The sequence below is a fragment of the Triturus cristatus genome, chromosome 9 (genome assembly GCF_964204655.1).
Source record: "Triturus cristatus chromosome 9, aTriCri1.1, whole genome shotgun sequence".
Lineage (NCBI taxonomy): Eukaryota > Metazoa > Chordata > Amphibia > Caudata > Salamandridae > Triturus > Triturus cristatus.
This window is the reverse complement of record NC_140592.1, coordinates 1,205,437,456-1,205,455,300: the sequence shown is the minus strand read 5'-3', so window position 1 is coordinate 1,205,455,300 and position 17,845 is coordinate 1,205,437,456. Positions and strand designations below refer to the sequence as shown.

Here is a 17,845-nt window from a genome sequence, read left to right as displayed (position 1 = left end):
GTGCAAAAAAGCACAAAGCTCCAATGATAGTTACTGGTCATGGTAGACCAGGACCGAGGTGCTATTTGAGGCTGCCCATACAGGTCTTGTATACCAAACAAGTTCGCCCTGGTCGGCGATTTTAGCTTCTGTCTTCATCTTATAATTCCCAATATACCACAGCAATACACTTATGAAGCCCTCAGGACATCAGGGAAGGCACTTAGAAACTCAAAGAGTGTCAGGCAGAGGCATACAGCAGGGTCTAGTCTAAGTCCAGTTGCCGCGGGTCAGCTGGATACTTCCAGGAAAGAGCCTCTTGCAGCTTGTTGTTTCCCTGTTGCCACACAGGAGGTCAGCAAACTTAACATTGGAGTCCACTTCTTTGTCCTGGGTACAAGAGGGAGCAGGTCCAGACTTTCAGAGCTCCTCTCGGGTCACAGACAGCAGGTCCAGCCCTCTTCTGATTTTCCACATGTCCAGAAAGTGTTCTGAAGTGGGTGCCTGCAGGTGCCATATTTATTCCTGCCACGAGCTATTTGGTCGGGGTTATTCATGGCCTCTTCCTAACCAATGGAGTAAAAATTTCCAGAGACAACCCCCTCACTTTTTTCAGTAGTCTTACTGCGAACAGGCCCGAAATGCAATGTATCAGTGAAAATTCACGATGGTGTAAGTCTTTGACCACACTCAACTTGGGTTCTGAGGACTAGGTGTGTGCGTGGAGAGTGTACTATGGTAATCCTAGTGTCTTCCCAGATCTAATACTAAAATCCAATTTCGAAGAAGGTACTGTGTCCACAAAAAAAACAGAGGCAGAAATCTGTTAGGTCAGAAGAAGGTCCTTCGGCAACCAAACAATGGATACACAAGAATTGTCTTGACATTCTGTTCTCTCCCTTTCAAGTGCACCCCAGGTGTTATATGTAAACCCAGGGTGAGATGTTTGGTAACTGAAAACCAGCCTCCTTCATCAAACAGACAGGGGATCCACATGAACTGTCCTGTTATCGCCTTTCAAAGTGTGCTGATAATAAATGTGGCTCAATAGATCTGACGAACAGGATTTGACACTGCGTTGTCAAAAGAAGGTCTATATCCCAACCATGCATATTCTGTGGAGTTCAGGAGTCGGCTCTACCCATTGAGGTCAGATTACGGTTTGCTTCTGGGAGGCATTTCACACCTATATTCAAGGCTAATCACTGGCTGTGAGAAGCTGGACATCTAATGCACATTAGCCCTCAGGTAACTGTCTACATTTCTTTAATACTTATTAAAAATCCTACTTCACCCTAGGATCTTTCATTGTTGTTGAATTATTTGTCTAGCTGGTCCCGTTTCTGAGATACAGTGTTAGTATTTAAAATCGCTTCCCAGTGTTTCTCTATGGTCAGACAGCCTTCCTACATTCAAAATAGCTTTTGGATGCTAGTCACAGTAAGGGCATGTTAACATTGCATTTCTACATGACCTACACCCTGTCTTGTGGGCTATAAGGTCTACATAAGGGTGACTTATTAATATTTAAAAGGAAGGTCTTTACCTATCAGAGGGGGGTTGCAGTACATGTTTTGCACTGTCACAGTCAGGTTACACGGGTAGGCCTGAATCCATGTTTGCACTGTAGTGGATGGCACAATAGGTGTTGCAGTCCACTACTTCCAGGCCCTGTGTACATTTTGTACCATATAGTAGAGACTATTGGCAAGTTGAAAATACCAATTAGGAGTGTGTCAATTCAACCATGTTTAAAGGGGGCACAGGCACTTTACTACTTTAGCAGAGGTAAAGTGCTCAGAGTTCTAAAGCCAACAAAAATATATGGGGCCAGATGTACAACTGTTTTTTGCGGTCGCAAAGGGGAATTCTGCCCGTTTGCGACTGCAAAAAAGGTCTGCCCAATGTACTAACCCTATTTTGCGAGTGGCTAACCGATTAGTGACTCACAAAATATGGTTAGGGACTCGCAGTTAGGAAGGGGCGTGCCAAGGGCGTCCCTTCCTAATAGCGAGTGCAAATGGCATGTACCACTGTTTTGCGATGACTCCCAGTTTACCACCCTTTGCAAAAGGGTGTTAAGCCACTTGCAAATGGGAAGGGGTCCTCAGGGGACCCCTTCCCTTTTGTCAATGGCCGCAAAAACATTTTTTAAGGGCAGGCAGTGGTCCCAGGGACTACTGCCTGCCCTTAAAAAATGAAACTAAAAAGTTCCAATTTTTTTTTTAAATGCCTCCAGTTTTCCTTTTATGAAAACGGGATTATTTTAAACAAGCATTTACAATGCAATGGTCTCGGCATTGTTAAAGTTAGAGCTATTGGCATTGCTCATGACATTATTTTTGTTTATGTTTTTAAAACATTTAAAGAAACGGCATTGTTATTTACAATGTCAATAGCTTAATCACTCTCAAATGCGAGACCTATTGCATTTGCACCCACACACAGAGCCACACACCCAAAGCCACCCACACACACAGAGCCTCCCACACAGAGCCACTCACATAGAGCAACCCACCCACAAATAGAGCCACCCATAGAGCCACCCACAGAGCCACCTACACACACACACACACAGAGTTACCCACACAGACAGACCCACCACGCATAGAGCCACCTACAAAAAAAGCCACCCACACACACAGAGCCACCCACACAGAGCCACCCACACACACACAGACCCTCCCCCACACACACAGACCCTCCCCCACACACACAGACCCTCCCCCACACACACAGAGCCACCCACACACACAGCCACCCACACACACAGCCACCCACACACACAACAACCCACACACACACACACAGAGCCACCCCCACACAGAGCTACATGGTGTGAGGTGAGGGTGGGAGGGGGGCTGGGGGATCGGTGGGTCGGGGGAGGGGGGCCGTTTAGCAGGGTGGCATAAAGGTGCGGACAACTGCAGGGCCACGGTGGTGCATAAGAGCCGGGAGGGCGAGGGTGAAGCGCTCTCTGGGGAGGGAGGAGGGTCGCGGTACAGGGTGCAATGCTGGAGAGGGCGGGGGGTGGTTGCACTTGGTGATAGCTGAGCTGCAGATTGCTGCTGCACCCCGGCTTCGCCCGTTGCATAGGGGACCCATGCGGCCTTTAGCGGGGGGGTCGGTCGCGGTGGTGCTCAGGAGCAACAGGGGGAAGACCTGGGGGTAGGCAGGAGTTGCGTGGTATTTATCCTTTCGTCCTTCAGAGGCCGGTTGGGTGGGTCACAGTTTCAGCGGGGCGCCCGGGAGCCATTGGGCAGGGGGGGTAGGTGATGGCCGGGAGGGGCCAAGGAGTGTATGGTAATGGAGGAGGCGGGAAGGGCCGAAGGAGACCAGTGCAAGTGGCGCCGATCAGACTGTCACCCAATGCCAGCCAAATGGGAAATGATTTAGCATTTTGTGGATGTAAAATGCATCACTTCGGAGAGCTATTGAGTGTCGTTGAAATGCGCAGCCAAAACAAATGTAAAGAGATGTTGGGTTTACTACTCGGTCTTCTTCCATGTGCACCTACATTATTTTTGTACCACACGGTTTCTCACGAAAAGAATGAACATAAAGACATGTAATATGTCCGAAGTTGGTGATAGCCTGATCAGCCCCAAAGCCCTTGACGACGTGTACCTAGCGCCTAACACAACCCCATCGGTGAGCGCACTGTGTAAGGACTCCACACATAAAATTACGTGCACGTCAGCCACCTCGTTTCTGATCACCACAAGCCTCAAGAGTGTGAAGCCTCTACAGTCACTGCATCCTAAACCCTCCACCCATGCATTACCTAGACCAACATACTTCCTCTCCCATTCATCTGTCTGTGTGCTCTACCACAGTCACCAAGTATCCCGGGAAACTGTCTCACGGCCACTAAGTCCCTTTGTAACATCAAAACAAGCCCCCCCTTGCTCCAGACCACTGTTTGCTGACGTGTCGTTTTAAGCCATGCTAGCGTCGCTCCCAACTCCAGGGTAGGGTATTTGTGGAGCCAGGGTAGGGTATTTGTGGAGCCAGGGTAGGGAAAGTGGCCTCTGTGCAGTCAGTTCTCTGTTGGACCGGTCAGAGGGATGGAGCCTCCTAGAGATAGAGGCATGGCACGGGTCACTCACAGAGACAGAGGCAGGCTGTGCCGGAGTCCATTCATTGAATGGTCTCCGGCAGCACCAGGACCCCTCCCATCCTCCCCGCACTCACTTGTCCTTCTCGGTGCCGAAGATGGAGGCCAGGTACTCCGCCATCTTCCTCCGCCCGCCCAGACAACTAGAGCACTCAAGGCGCTGCCGCGCGATCAGCGCGTCATCAACGGCGACCCGTGTGCAGGGTCAGCACGAATCGTGTACGTCACAAAGAGCAGCGGGTGAGTACGTCAGAGGAGCGCGCCCGGGAGCCGGCGATGTCACGCGGGGGCGGGAGCAGCTATGCATTGCCAGGAGTAAGGGTCCTGCCGAGGTAAGTTCAGCGACACAGAAGACGGACAAGGCACCGAGGAGGAAGCTGCCCGCGCCTCACTTACTTATCAATGCCCTTTTATAGCGCCCACGTGGACCTTACCCAGAGGTGCTATGGCGCTTTAAAAAAGAAATGTGTTACATTGTATTACTCGAGTATATATCGGGGCAGTTACAATACATAAAGAGTATTGAAGCACACCAGCCATGGTTTCAGTGTATGAATGAGTGACAATTTTCTGCTGTGTGAATACTTCGAGTTCCGCTTCCTCCTGAGTAAATCAAAGCAATGATTAGTATGTGCGTGCCTGTGGGTTTTCATTTTATCGATCTGTCAGTGTGGAGGTCTATCTCAGATTGTCACCCATATGCACATGCCAGGGCTCAAGCCCTAAACAAGCATTAACAAGCACACCACTGCCTAAGCACACCGCTGCCTTTCTCCGAGGCGAAGCAGAAATGCCTCGGAGAAAGACAGCGACGGTTTCGGATTCGGGGGCGTGTTTTTCTTTTCTCTCCTCTTGCCATTGGCTGGAGGAGAAAATGAGAAAAGTAGCAAAAAACACGCCCCCGAATCCGAAAAGGACGGGGCCTGTTCAGAGAGACAAACCTCTTCTCCAATGGCTGGCCAGCATTCAAGAGGCCAGCCAATGGAGAAGAGGGGCGGGTTCAAGCCCCTCTTCTCCAAGTCATTAAATCTCGCGCGCGAGACTGCGCAAGCGCAGCCTTCGCTAGCCGAGACCTAAAAAAACTGCTTTACTAAAAAAGAAGTCACAGACATGGTGGTCTGCTGACCCCAGCAGGCCACCATTCCTGTGAGTGCGAGCCATTCCAAATGGGGTCGCAAATTGCGACAGCCTCATAAATATTAATGAGGCATGCAATTTGCTACCCCATTGGGAATCGCAAACAGTGTCTGAGACACAGTTGTGCATTCATTTTTGTGAGTCGCAATTTGACGCAATTTGTGACTCGCAAAAATGAATAGTCGTACATCTGGCCCACAGTCCAGAAAAATGAGAAAGATCAGGGGTAACCACACAGGATTTCCTACAGTAGCCCTGTGGCTGTACTATGCATAGCAGTGACATCAAAGTCTAGACCCAAGTGGCTTTGCCAAATATGAGCTACAATTTACAGTAATAGTTAAACCTTTCAGTAAAAATCTCCATGTGGGCTTTCTGCTTGAGGCTCTGCTATGGCATCTCCTCCCCTGGCACAAGAGTTGCCCTGTGGTTGCTGATTATCTCAGTGTTTAAAAAAGGACATACTCCCAAATCACAAATGCTTGCTTATTTCACCTGAGGATGCTCAATGGTCGATGATTCTGCTACTTTTGACAACAGTAAATCTCAGACCATTTCCAGTGTGGCCAGGGACCAGAAAAAGTTTGTGACTACCCACTAACAATTAGGTTTGGAATTTTCCCACACTTTCGGATCATTTCTATCTTGGAACATCCTCTCTGTCCCCTGTGGAAGATTTAAGATGCATACAAATCCAGAAGTGAATGTGTTCTTTTGTGGGAGTAAAACCATGTTTTGTTAAAGACAAATTTGACTTTCCAGTTGTACGGCTTATATTTTCCCAAGTAAAACTGCATTTGTTGGCCAACATAACTATCAGAACTGTGAGGAACTGATTCCACGCACAGCGTCCGGATATGTTGGTTGAAGTCCTGCTAGCTCACAGTGCGTCATCTATACCCCTAACCTTAAAAGTTAACAGATAGATTTGCAACCTCAGGAAATAAAAACCCTGACTCCCCATGGAGATTGTGGTAACAGATTAAGATCCCTTTCGCTTAGTTAATTATGCATACTCAAAGAGATACACAAGAAATACACAGTGAAGCATTTCAATATTTATTGAATCATTGTGATTTTTGAGTAAAATTCTTGCACTGCAATAATTAATAAAATGAAACAGAATAATATGATTAGCATTACTAGAATGGTGAAAAAGATAAACAGTTCAACCATTTTGCTTATTACAGAGAATATATGCTTGCATACAAATACTGTAATATGTTGTACTCCTACCTAGCGCATCCTAACCTATCATGTCTAGGGTGAGTTAATCTGCCAAATCCCTGTATGATGATCTAACTCCACGTTACCTGTGGGTAAGTGTCATCAAGCTGCCCATCTTGGTGGAGAGCTGGGCAGTATCCCTCGCATGAGGTAAATAGGAATCAGCTGGACTAGAATTCCGGCATGGGTCAACTTCTCAGTGCCGGCGAAATGCTCCTCTGTCTAAACAAAGGGCTCATGTCATATATATAATAACATCATCCATATTACCATGCCGAAGCCCCAGTCAGGCCGCTATTGTATATTCTATTGTGATAGCTCTGTTGTCTAGTGGCCAAAATATTTTGCATGATGAACTTTGCCTTGTATAGAATGTTAAAGGTGGCTGTTAGTGTGCCTATGAAGTAGCAGCGTAAACAAAACTGAGTTCGAAAAATATTATCCTGTATGTGCATACAACTGAATGTGTGTCAAATGTCATTGTGTTTAGGATGCGTAGGCTACTAAAGAATGTAAGGATGTAAAATGGCGTTTCTATTCAGGCTTAATGTAACCATGTGACATTCCGCTTGTTAAAAAAAAAGGCCACTTGAGTGTGCAAGGTGAATTTGCGCACAACCAGCTTTGTGAATCATGCGTATAGTTTCCTTCTATAATTATGGAAAATCTGCATTTGTATGTCCTCATGTTTACGCTTTGTGTTTTTAGTTTTAACATGCATATTTTGTATTTGTAAAGCGTACATATAACCCAAGGGTATCAAGGCACTGAATAGTAGGTGTTTATTTTTACCCAGCTCAATGATATTTTTTTTTATTGACCTCAGAAGGATGAAAGACTGAGTGGGTCCGCCTGGATTTAAACCTGTGACTAAAAGGTCAAACGCAAGCCCTTACTGTGGACGCATTAGTCCACTAAGCCACCAGACCCAGCCCTTTCCACTCTTCTCTTTTATTCTCATCCTACATACTTTAGCATCAAAGCTCTCACCTGGATACCTATTGTGGCCTACATCAATTTCTGGACAGTTAAGAGGGTCTTTATCTTCTTCACTCTTAGAAAACCATTATATTCTTGATGTGTTATGCACACGATTGCTGTTCCTTTCTAAAGTGGCTCATGTGGTACTTATCTATGTCATATTATTAAGTATTTCTTCTATGTGCCTAATCTATCTTAAGGACAAGGCACTGTTGTTAGTATCCTTGTTACATCTCTTCCAGCAAATTGTATTTATTTTGATATGCCGTAAATATTGATTCCACGCATTTCTGAATTGCATATGGCAGAGGGCTAATTTCCCCTTCCATATACTAAAGAAATATATTTTAAATGTGCAACTTCTTTCATAACACGTGTATATGTATAACCACAGCAAAGACTAAACCCTCTAGTAAGAGTTGTGTTTAACAGATTTCCCAATACCTGGTTCTCCTCTGTAATTAGTAATCTAAAGTGTAATAAGTAAATATTCAAATCAATTGTCACTTCCTGGTCCACTAGAGTATCAGCTGTTCTGGTCCATCGCCAATGAAGCCACACCTAAGAATATACCAGACCACAACTGTTACATGATCAATAATATGACAAGTAGTTAGGTCCGCTAACAAGAGACAATTAACAACTGCTGTCATTGACCTTCTTATTCTGTCACACCCTAAATGTAGTTATTAAAAGCAAACCTGGCATAAACTTCCATGGGTGTAGCCAGGGTGAGCTGGGATGAACCCTGAGGAGTTCTACAGGTGCAATAGGACAGTATAACTTAGTCGTCTTCTCGCCTGTCTTTTTATGTGATGAATGTTGCTTGTTAGACCAGGCACCCTTGGCGTGCTTTTCCCTCTTAACTTTTTTTTTAACTTCAACCCTACTGTTGTGCTGACTTTGTTTTTGCTGGCTTCATGGCTGTGCACACTTTACCACTGCTAACCAGTGCTAAAATGCTTGTGCTCTCTCTTGAAAATATGGTAGAATTGGCTTACGCCAAATTAGCACATTTCATTTACCTGCAAGTTCCTAGTAAAGTGTTACCATATGTACCTCGGGCCTGTAAATTAAATGCTACTAGTGGGCCTGCAACACTGATAGTAGCCCTTCAAATGTATCTCAAGCCTGCCATTGTACCCTGTCTGTGCAATTTTTAAACTGCCAATTTGCCATGCCAAAATAAACCTTTTGCCAGGCCCAAACCTTCTTTTTTAATACATGTAGGTCACCCCTAGGGTAGGCTATGAACAGGGTGTACTGTATTTAAAAAGTAGGATATATACTTTTACGTTCTGTAGTGGTAAAGTGAACACCCCCCAAAGTCATTTTTCACTACTGCGAGGCCTACCTCTCCTATAGGATAACATTGGAGTTACCTTATTACATTTAATAAGCTGTATCTTCCAGTTGGAATCAGGTGACAGTGGTTGAATATGGTGTCTAAAGAATTGCAATTAAAACCCCTCTTTAATGGTAGATTTTTAATCACAATTCTGAAAATGCCACTTTTAGACAGATGGCATTTGCTTGTCTTAACGATTTGGTGCCTGCAGCCTGTTCCTGGGTCACATGACTAGGTGTAGCTGACAGTTGGTCTTTGTGTATTGCTCCCAGGTGGGGAGGCAAAGGTAAGATAGGTGTTGGCAAGATGAGGCACTCTAAGTTAACGAAGGGGAGGAGCTGTCACCTACCACACTTTCACGTCACAAAGGCTGTGCCTAAGCACTCTCACAAAACGGTTATCTCTGTTTTTTTGTGACCCCAGATAAGCTGGGGCCAAGACAGGGAGAAAGGGGATGTCTGACATCTCAGGGGAGTGGAAACCTCTAGAAGCTTCCTCCACTTCAAGTGGGCATGTGTAAATATTGGACCTAAGACCCCAACTCCTCAGTACACATTTGGACCTGTGGACTCTGCTAGGAAGAAGGACTGCTGTGCTACTGAAAGGACTGACACTCTTCTGGACTGCTGCCCTGCTATCCTGCTGTACTGACCTGCTGTCCTCTTGCCTGGGTGAGAAGGACTGGACCTGTATCTGTTGAGCCAAGGACCCTATGGTGACTCCAAGAGCTTGTTGCCTGGCCTCCACTCTAGAACTTCAGGTGCTCCAACAAACTTGAACCCAGCACCTGGACTATGCCATTTGTGAGTCCTACCATGCCAGGTGCTGCCACCCCAGTCCTGGACCCTTGAAAGTGGGCCTGAAGGTGCTCTTCCAGTCCATCCTTGGATCGTACAAATCTCCACTAGAGTGCAGCGCAACCCTAAGCAGAATTGATGCATCGCCTCGCATACCTGACCTTGCATCACAGCCCGCAGCCCCATTGGATCCACGGTGTACGATGCATCCCCGACACAGGCCCTCGTATAGCAAGTCTCTTGTCGATTATAGCTTTGATGATGACACAGAACTCCGCTTTTCAAGCACCGTAGCTTCTTCGTAGAACACCGGTGTGTGCCTCATTCTCGACACAGGGCTTCACATCGCAAGCTCCCCTCTTCGACAGCCTCCTCCACTTCACATTGCAGCCTCACAGCTTCTCTGAACCGACTTTGTGCGATGCTTCTCCGACCAGGACCTCACATCGCCTCTGATGCACAAAGCACCCTCGATGTGGGACTGTACAACTCTTTGCAACCAGTATTTAAGGTACCCTTGTTCAGCAGCCATAGCTTGGTCCCTGTAGCTGACCCGCACTCCATCACGGTCGGCCTGAACTTGTGACTTTGTCGCGGTCTAGCCTGACCAGACCCCGCAGTTGGTGCTTTGTGCTTTTTGGGACTATATTCACTGAAATCCTGAAAATTGCATATCTTCAGTTCTACTGATTAGATTTTTAGATCAAGCCTGTAGTAGCGCGTTTGCGCTGCTCTGGCGAGACTTTTTGTAAGGGGCTTCAGAAAGCTCACCAAGCTCACCACACGGTCGCGTGTGTGTTTTTGATTTTTTGCACTGGCTATTGGGCTTTGCGTGCGTCTTTCTAAAAAAAGACAGCACGCAATTGGGCAAAGGCGGGTGCATGTCCCACCTTTGCTCCGCCCACGGCCTATTGCCTGCGGTTACCGGTACGGGCGGCATCTTTTTTGAATTATCGTGCCCAGACGCAGGCGCGATAATTGAAAACAGATCGCTCGCTGTGGCGCATGCGCGCGCACCACTCGTGTGCTTTTAGAATTCCGCAGCTGCGGGGGGGGGGGGGGGCTTGTTTTCGAGTTACAATTGAGTTGTTTTCACGTTGATGTGTGTTTTTCTTCCCTTATGTGTATGGTAAGATTTTTACTATATCACTAAAATGTTGCCTTTTTCGCAGTGGTTTTATATTGTACATTTTGCTTGACACCCCTAATCGTATATAATTGTATTCAAATTGCAATCAAGGGGTTTGTTTCCTTTCGCCCGCCTCTATTCTCCGAATGCCTCTTTACCCTCGATACGCACTTTCCCTACATTATCATAATTAAGATTTTACATTTAACATGTTCTTTTGACATCCTTCTTCCACACGCCATTCCCCCTTCACTCCCCCCAGCAAATCCCTTTTTGTACATCTCTATAATTTCCTTGTCTACTATGGTGAAAGACACACCTTTGTGCAGATCACTGTCCCCCACGCAAAGCAACCCTTCTCCTAGTCAGTAGTGCTTTGTGCGTTCAGCACATTTTGCTGACACGCCCCCTAAGCATTGTCCCTTTAAATTGTCTATGGGCCCGCGCAGCGTGGGCCTTTTAAGAGACTTTGCTTTAATCTGCAGCTGACAGTCTTGTGCTCTGACATCCCAGCTCCAGGAGCTCGGCCTTCTGATTGGCTGGCGTTGACATCAGTATCTCTACTTTCCTCTGGCATTAATATTATTCCTGGCGATGACCTCACTCCTCACCCTCCCTCCCTGGGGCAGTTTTAATTTTAACAATCCCGAGCCTGGCTTCCTGGATCCCCTCCGGACTCACAGGCCTGCATGTCACGAGCGCGCTTGTCGTGTACGTGTGCCCCCCTCGGACCGGGCACCCCACGTCAGCCATTAATAGCAGAGGAGGGCATAAGCGCATCACAGCTAGGGGAACGGACCACCTCCGCCTTCCTACATCACGCACCGGCCCAGGCAGCTAACACTCGGGGGCCCGAGTAGCAGTACCCCCTAGCTACATCAGTGACAGGGGCACACCACCTACAGCTCCTCGCCTTCAGCCGCACTAAGAGGCCACTACTACATCAACACCCGGGCACCCTTCCGTGGGAGGTAAATCCAGAGCCACTACTGGAACACCACCAGGCCGTAACCTTTGTCACCTACAGCTGCTAGCCATCAGCCCACAGGAACGCTACTACAGTAGCGCCAGGACACGCCTGTGTGTTATGTAAGGCCGCTGTCGTCAGTGGAACACTGCCACATACAGCTCAGAGCCATCAACCACTAAGTGTGGCAGGGCCATGTACAGCCGACAGATAACAATCAGTCCCCGACCACCAACCAACCCTGCCGTCCTATGCACCCCGTGCTTGCCGTAAGGTAAGGAGCCCCTAACTAGTAGGGTAACCTGCCGTGTTTTTTCGTTAGCTGAGGCTTTGTCACCCCACCTGCCAAGAGTGACAATCAATTCCCCAAAGAAGAACGCTGTTAGATAGTGGTAAATCTATTTGAAACAAGCATTGGCATAGCCAATATGTCTCGCTTTTGGGACCTTATAAGTATTTAGTTATGCAGCACAATATCCTTGATGCAACAACATCAACTGCTGCATGGCTAAACACTTATAAGGTCCCCAAAGGCGAGACCTATTGGCTATGCCAATGCTTGTTTCCTTTTCCACCCAGGAGTTTCAGAACTGCCACATGGAACTCTGTCCTTATTTCTGAATTTGCCATTGCTGTTGGTTGCATCCTGATAATAGACGCATTTGACCTTGGGCCCTCGAGTTTGCCAATTCTACTGACTTTTATTTTTGAAACATACACACTTGGTACTATTCACAAACTATTGGTTCAAATCTTGCAACTTGTAGAAGGCTATAAGAAAAGGACACACTGTAAGGACTAATATCGAGGGACGTGTCGTCACCAATGATTTTCCTTTGTTTATTGGTCTCTGCGACGCTACAGACAATATACAGTTTTCGCTGCAAAGTAATAGCAGACTCAGTAAAGTGAACATCTAAAAAAATGGGGGGAAAGAAAAGGTGATAAAACAGGAAAGAAAGTGGAATCGGGGAAGAAAGAAAGATGGGTAGATAGAAAAGTGAACTTGGGGAGGAGCGGTGAAAGAAAGGTAGGAATGGGGATAAGGATAAATGGGTGAAAAGAAGTTGAGAGGATAGACGGATAGGTGGATGGACGGTTGAAAAAAATAAATGGATTGCAGAGCGAATGGAAAGGTGAATGAAAAGATGTATGAGCAAAAGGATCAATGAAGGTTTGATGAATTAATTGATGGATGGCTCAGTCAAAAGAAAGGATGAGTGGATACATGTTTGCATGGATTGATGATGGGTGTGTGAACTGATGGTTTGATGGGATCACCCAGGGATTGATGGGATGGTGAACAATTGAATGATGGTTGAAAGAATGAATGGATGACAGCATAGAAATGTGAAATGGTGGCTATTAGCAGTTCAGTGAAAGGATGAATGGATGGATGCTCGAATTGCAGAGTCAAGGGAGCTCTTCTAGGGAGAGTCGGCTCACGTGTTCCTCTTGCATGGTCTATCAGTTCTTTGGCTCTGAGTGAGAGTTATTTTAATTTCCTGGCAACACCCATGCGTACAAACATGCTCTTACACTATGTAACTTTTCTGAACCTCTTCGGATGTCGGCTCCCCCGCCTAGAGTGATGTCCTCACCTGAGCTGACCGCCTGCATATTTCTCTCGCGAGTTTTATGTGGTAAAATAATAAGTCTAAGCAGTTTAATGAAAACTGTTTTTGTTCAATCGCTGTGTAATAGCGGTTTTAATTCAAGATAATGTGGGGGCCAGACATGGTCATGTTATGCACGGATCCTCGACAAATAGTTGATGGGTTTTGTCTGTTGCAGAGGACATCCAGGAAGGTTATTTATTTTTTTATTATGGGCCCCATTAATTTTTAAAGTGCCATGAACACTGGGAATTCGGGAGATTACTCCGAATTATGTGTTTCCATTCATTTCACAGACCAAAACACTGCATAATGATTTCAATATTTAATGTTGTAATCTAAATCATTCTGTTAAACAACGCAGCGCGAAAAATAGTCCGGAAGGACACGCGAAGGACACAGCGCTGCCATGCGTGCACTCCTGTCTTTCCTGTTCTCCCTTGTAACCTTTTCTCCATGCTTCTGTCTTTCAGATACCCAAATTATGAATTTATTAGTGACAACTCCATATCCTGGTCTGCAGGACTTCACAACCGGTACACTGAAAACTCTCTGCGGGGCGTGATTCTGGACATTCACTTTCTGTCTCAAGCAGACTTCTTGGTCTGCACCTTTTCCTCCCAGGTAAGGATTGACATGGTGTCTACCAGAAGGGGTTTCTTTTCCACCCATGTGAAGATGGCCTTTTAATCTTATGTCATGGCCTATGCCTAAGATTTAAAGGGTCACGTCTGAGATCCGCTTAGGTTGTGGATTTGAGCAGTTGTGTTAAACACCATCTATGAAAAATGTGTTATTCTTCTGTTGGGAATCAGCAAGGCTTAGCTGAAGGCAGCGCTGACCAGCCTGAAGTGCTGTTGTGTTTTTATCAAATATTTGTCCTAAACTAAATCCATGCACCCTAGTACAGTTTTTAATTTTGGGGGAATAACCCCTTCTCTACTGGGAGCCAAGTTCTTCAAGAGTAGCGTAGATAGGGTTGGCAGAGGAAGCTCAACTCAAGCCCATAAGCTCTCAACAGGTTTCAGGCGTCTCATTTAATGGTTTGAGAGTGCTAGGAATTTTTCTGCACTCTTCACCAAGTCAAGAGTATTCATTCAAGTTTTCTGTAAGCATTGGTGATAGAGCACACAAGTGGCAGAATTGGGCAGATCCTTCTCATCAAAATGCTCAAATTTAGTTGATTTGGAGAGCTGTCCATCTGTGCTGTCATGCCTCCCTGTACAATTGCATTATCTTGTGCACACAACATTCCCACGTGTCACTCTGAAAATTCAAGAGTTCACAACTTTGCCGCTTGCCTGGTGTTTGGTTTGAAATATGACCGTATCTCACTGGCCATCAGTCAAAGAAAGAGCAAAGAACATAAGGTACATTTACATTGAACAAAAAACCCTCTCTCTTACTCTTAGTTCCACTTACTGCCCAAGGGCTACTTCTTTTATTTGGTCATTCTTCAATAATATACATTTACAAGATTTAGTACAGTCTGCTCAATTCAAATCAAAGCATCTTAGAAGTCAACCATAAGCAGTGCCAATTGTTGACTAAGACTATCCATGTGCCTTCTGAAAGGTGGTATTTCCATTTGAATGTACTGAACGACTTGTTAGCACGCACGAAATAGGCATGGTGGAACAATGGGTGACATGAACTTTAACTCAGAATACTTATTTCTGCTAGATACTTCAAAGCGCAGATTCCTCATCTTTAGAATGCTCCCCAGGTTTCAGACTGGATCTTGACATTTTCACAGCTGTGCTCCTGCGCGCCGTGAGACTCTGCGTAGGACTCGTTCCACTGAGAAATGACAGACCTTGGTTGTAGATTAGACCACTCCCCTCCTGGTCATTATACACCTTTGAACACAGACCTGGAATTCCCCTCCATTTTTGTCAGTTAACAAATTACCTTCAAATCTTTTCCAGTGTGCAAGGGACCAATGCCATGACTGCCACAAACAGATGTTAGAGATGGACCCGCAGAAGGTGTGCATCTCCTGGTTGGGTTCGGGCACGATTCCAAGTCGTGTGAAGAATGTGCCCTGCTGCACCAAAAGGCGATCTGAGAACATGAAGCAAAGTTTTATGTTGCCGAACACCAAAAGAAGTCACACACCTCACTCAAGTCTTGCTCCAGGTCGAGGGCACAGACTCGTTCCTGCTCTTGAAGCCGCTCCCGCAACAGGTCTTCTTAGTAGTTTAGGTCATCCAGTGTGTCTAAATCTAAGAAGAAGGAAAAGAAGTAGAAGCAGGATAAAGTCCAATCCCATCTCTCTGTACAAAGAGATGTTGGGAGGGCATCAAGGCGACAATCGATCTTGTTCCCAATCCCCAGTCGTTGAGCCAATTCCACAACTGATCCCATTGCACGCCGAATTTTATGGGCCTTCGGCAATCCCCCAACAGGTCGAGGCTTTTAAGGACGCATGTTGCTTATTTTTAGCACTCTTCTGACTCGATGGGGTGCTCCTTTGGGCCCCAAGAGTCTCAAGGGTCCTCCAGTCGGGTTACTGCTGTTGGGTCTACCCTTGACACTATCTGTGCCCATACGGCCCATTTTTGTTACTACAGCAAGTTTAGAGATAACTTCCATTCACTCTTCAAGATCTGTGCCGGTCTCTTCTTCACCGATGACAGTCCTAACATCAATGGCATCGGAGCTGCCAACTTCATTGTTTGACCTCAATCCGAATCTTCTTCAACCCTCACTGAGGTCAAGCCTTGACTTCAATCCATCATGCCCGGTCGCTGTATGGTCTGAATCAGACACAACACTGCTTATTCCAAGAGGCCTTACTGAGGGGTGTCATCACCTTTTTTGGCTTGGATTGTGATCAACCTGATAATGACAATGGTGATGATGGGAATGATTTATCCCCACACTATAAAGCTGATGATATCCACATGTACTTGTAGGAAGCCAGATGGTTGGATAACTCCACAGCAACGGTGGACCCCCCCCCAGTGGAGGAGAGGGCATCATTTGCTGTGGTGCAGCTGAGGTCTTGGACTGACAGCTGCCTTCGGTTGAAGTCAAGACAAATATTCTCAGATAGTTTTGCACCCTAGGCCAGCATCATCTGAACCCTTGCTTCCATTTAATGAAACACTGACTGGCACCCTCATGAACACTTGGGTGAAGCCTTGCTCTTGACCATTGGCGAAAAGGCAGGTGGCCAGGTGCCATAGACTGGCGTCGGGTGACCCGGACTTGCTTACTCAGTACTCGACTCCTGAGAGCCAAGCCTCGACCAGTAAAGTCAACTCCAGTGCGCTCCCCATGACTCCTACAGACAGGGAGTCCAAAAAGATGGAGGCATTTGGGAAGTTAATATTCTCTTCCGACAGCTTGGTCTTGAGGTCAGTCATTGCATTCTACCTCAAAGACCTTTATGGGCAATCTCTCTAGGACATGAACAGCAAGACCTTGCTGGCAGGCCAGAAGGAGTTTAAATGTTGTTAGGGCTTTCCTAGATACTACTTACTTCTTGGGGTATGTGGTGGGCACTAATGTGGTGCTCTGCAACCATGTGTGGAAGGGACCCACTGACTTCTCTGTGCCCATCCAAGCGTATCTAATTGATAGGTCCTGCCTCTTTGGCGAAAAGGCTGATTCCACCCATGAATGCTTTAATGGAGAGCTATACCTCTTTCCTTGGGTTTTTCAACCTCTGTATGACAGTTTCCTCAACAGTCCCGACCCTCTCAAGGCTATTCTAAAGGTCTGGCATACAGGCACACCTAGGCCCTGCCACCACTGCAGCAGTCACTCCATTCATTTTGCGGTCGAGTGGAGGCATCAGGCACCCATTGTGCAGTCCACCGGAGACACTGCTCCACTCAGTCCTCTGTCCCTGTGGCATCAGCCTCCAAGCTGATTTAGTTTGCCCCGAGAGACATACAGCCACTGTGTGGGAGGCAGGATGAGACATTTTAATCCAGGATGGCAAGCCATCACATCCTGCAGATGGGCCCTCAAGATTGTTCAGCAGGGCTCTGCCCTTCTTTTCTTTCCAATTCACTGCAACTTCCAGCCGTATCAGAGCAGTTTTCAGAGGATTGCATATCCCTCTTGCCTCAAGAGGTGCAGGCTCGTCTCTCGAAAGGACCCATCAAGAGAGTGCCAGCCTCGGAAGTTAGGAAGGGTTGTTTACACCGCTATTTTGGCGTGCTGAAGAGGAACAGAGGCCTATTTTAGTTTTTCGCCCTCCGAATGCCTTCTTTCGGAAGGACATATTTAAAATGCTCACTGTGGCCCAAGTTCTGTCTGCTTTGGATTTGGGCAACTGGAGGATTGCTTTAGACTTGCAGAACGCATATTTTTGTATGCCCGTCTTGCAGTTCTACAGATCTCACCTGCGGTTCAAGGTTGGCCAGGAACATTTTCAGTTTGCTGTGCGCCCCTCTGCCTTACCAGTGGCCCTCTGATGTCCATGAAAGTGTTGGTGGTGGTAGCCTTAGATCTTCAGAGGTAGGATATACCAGTTTTCCTCTACTTCATTGACTGGCTGTTGAAGACTGGCTCCCCATAGTCAGTTATGGTCC

General features: G+C 46.6%; 1 protein-coding gene across 2 annotated transcripts in view; it reads left to right on the top strand.

Moving 5' to 3' along the window:
* Positions 1 to 17,845, top strand: part of FUT8 (fucosyltransferase 8) — a 780,623-nt gene that overhangs the window by 700,890 nt on the left and 61,888 nt on the right. For both annotated transcript variants that reach the window (XM_085627218.1, XM_085627219.1), the window contains one exon: positions 13,772 to 13,922. In XM_085627218.1, coding sequence (XP_085483344.1) covers positions 13,772 to 13,922 — 151 coding nt within the window. The remainder of the gene's footprint in view (positions 1 to 13,771; positions 13,923 to 17,845) is intronic.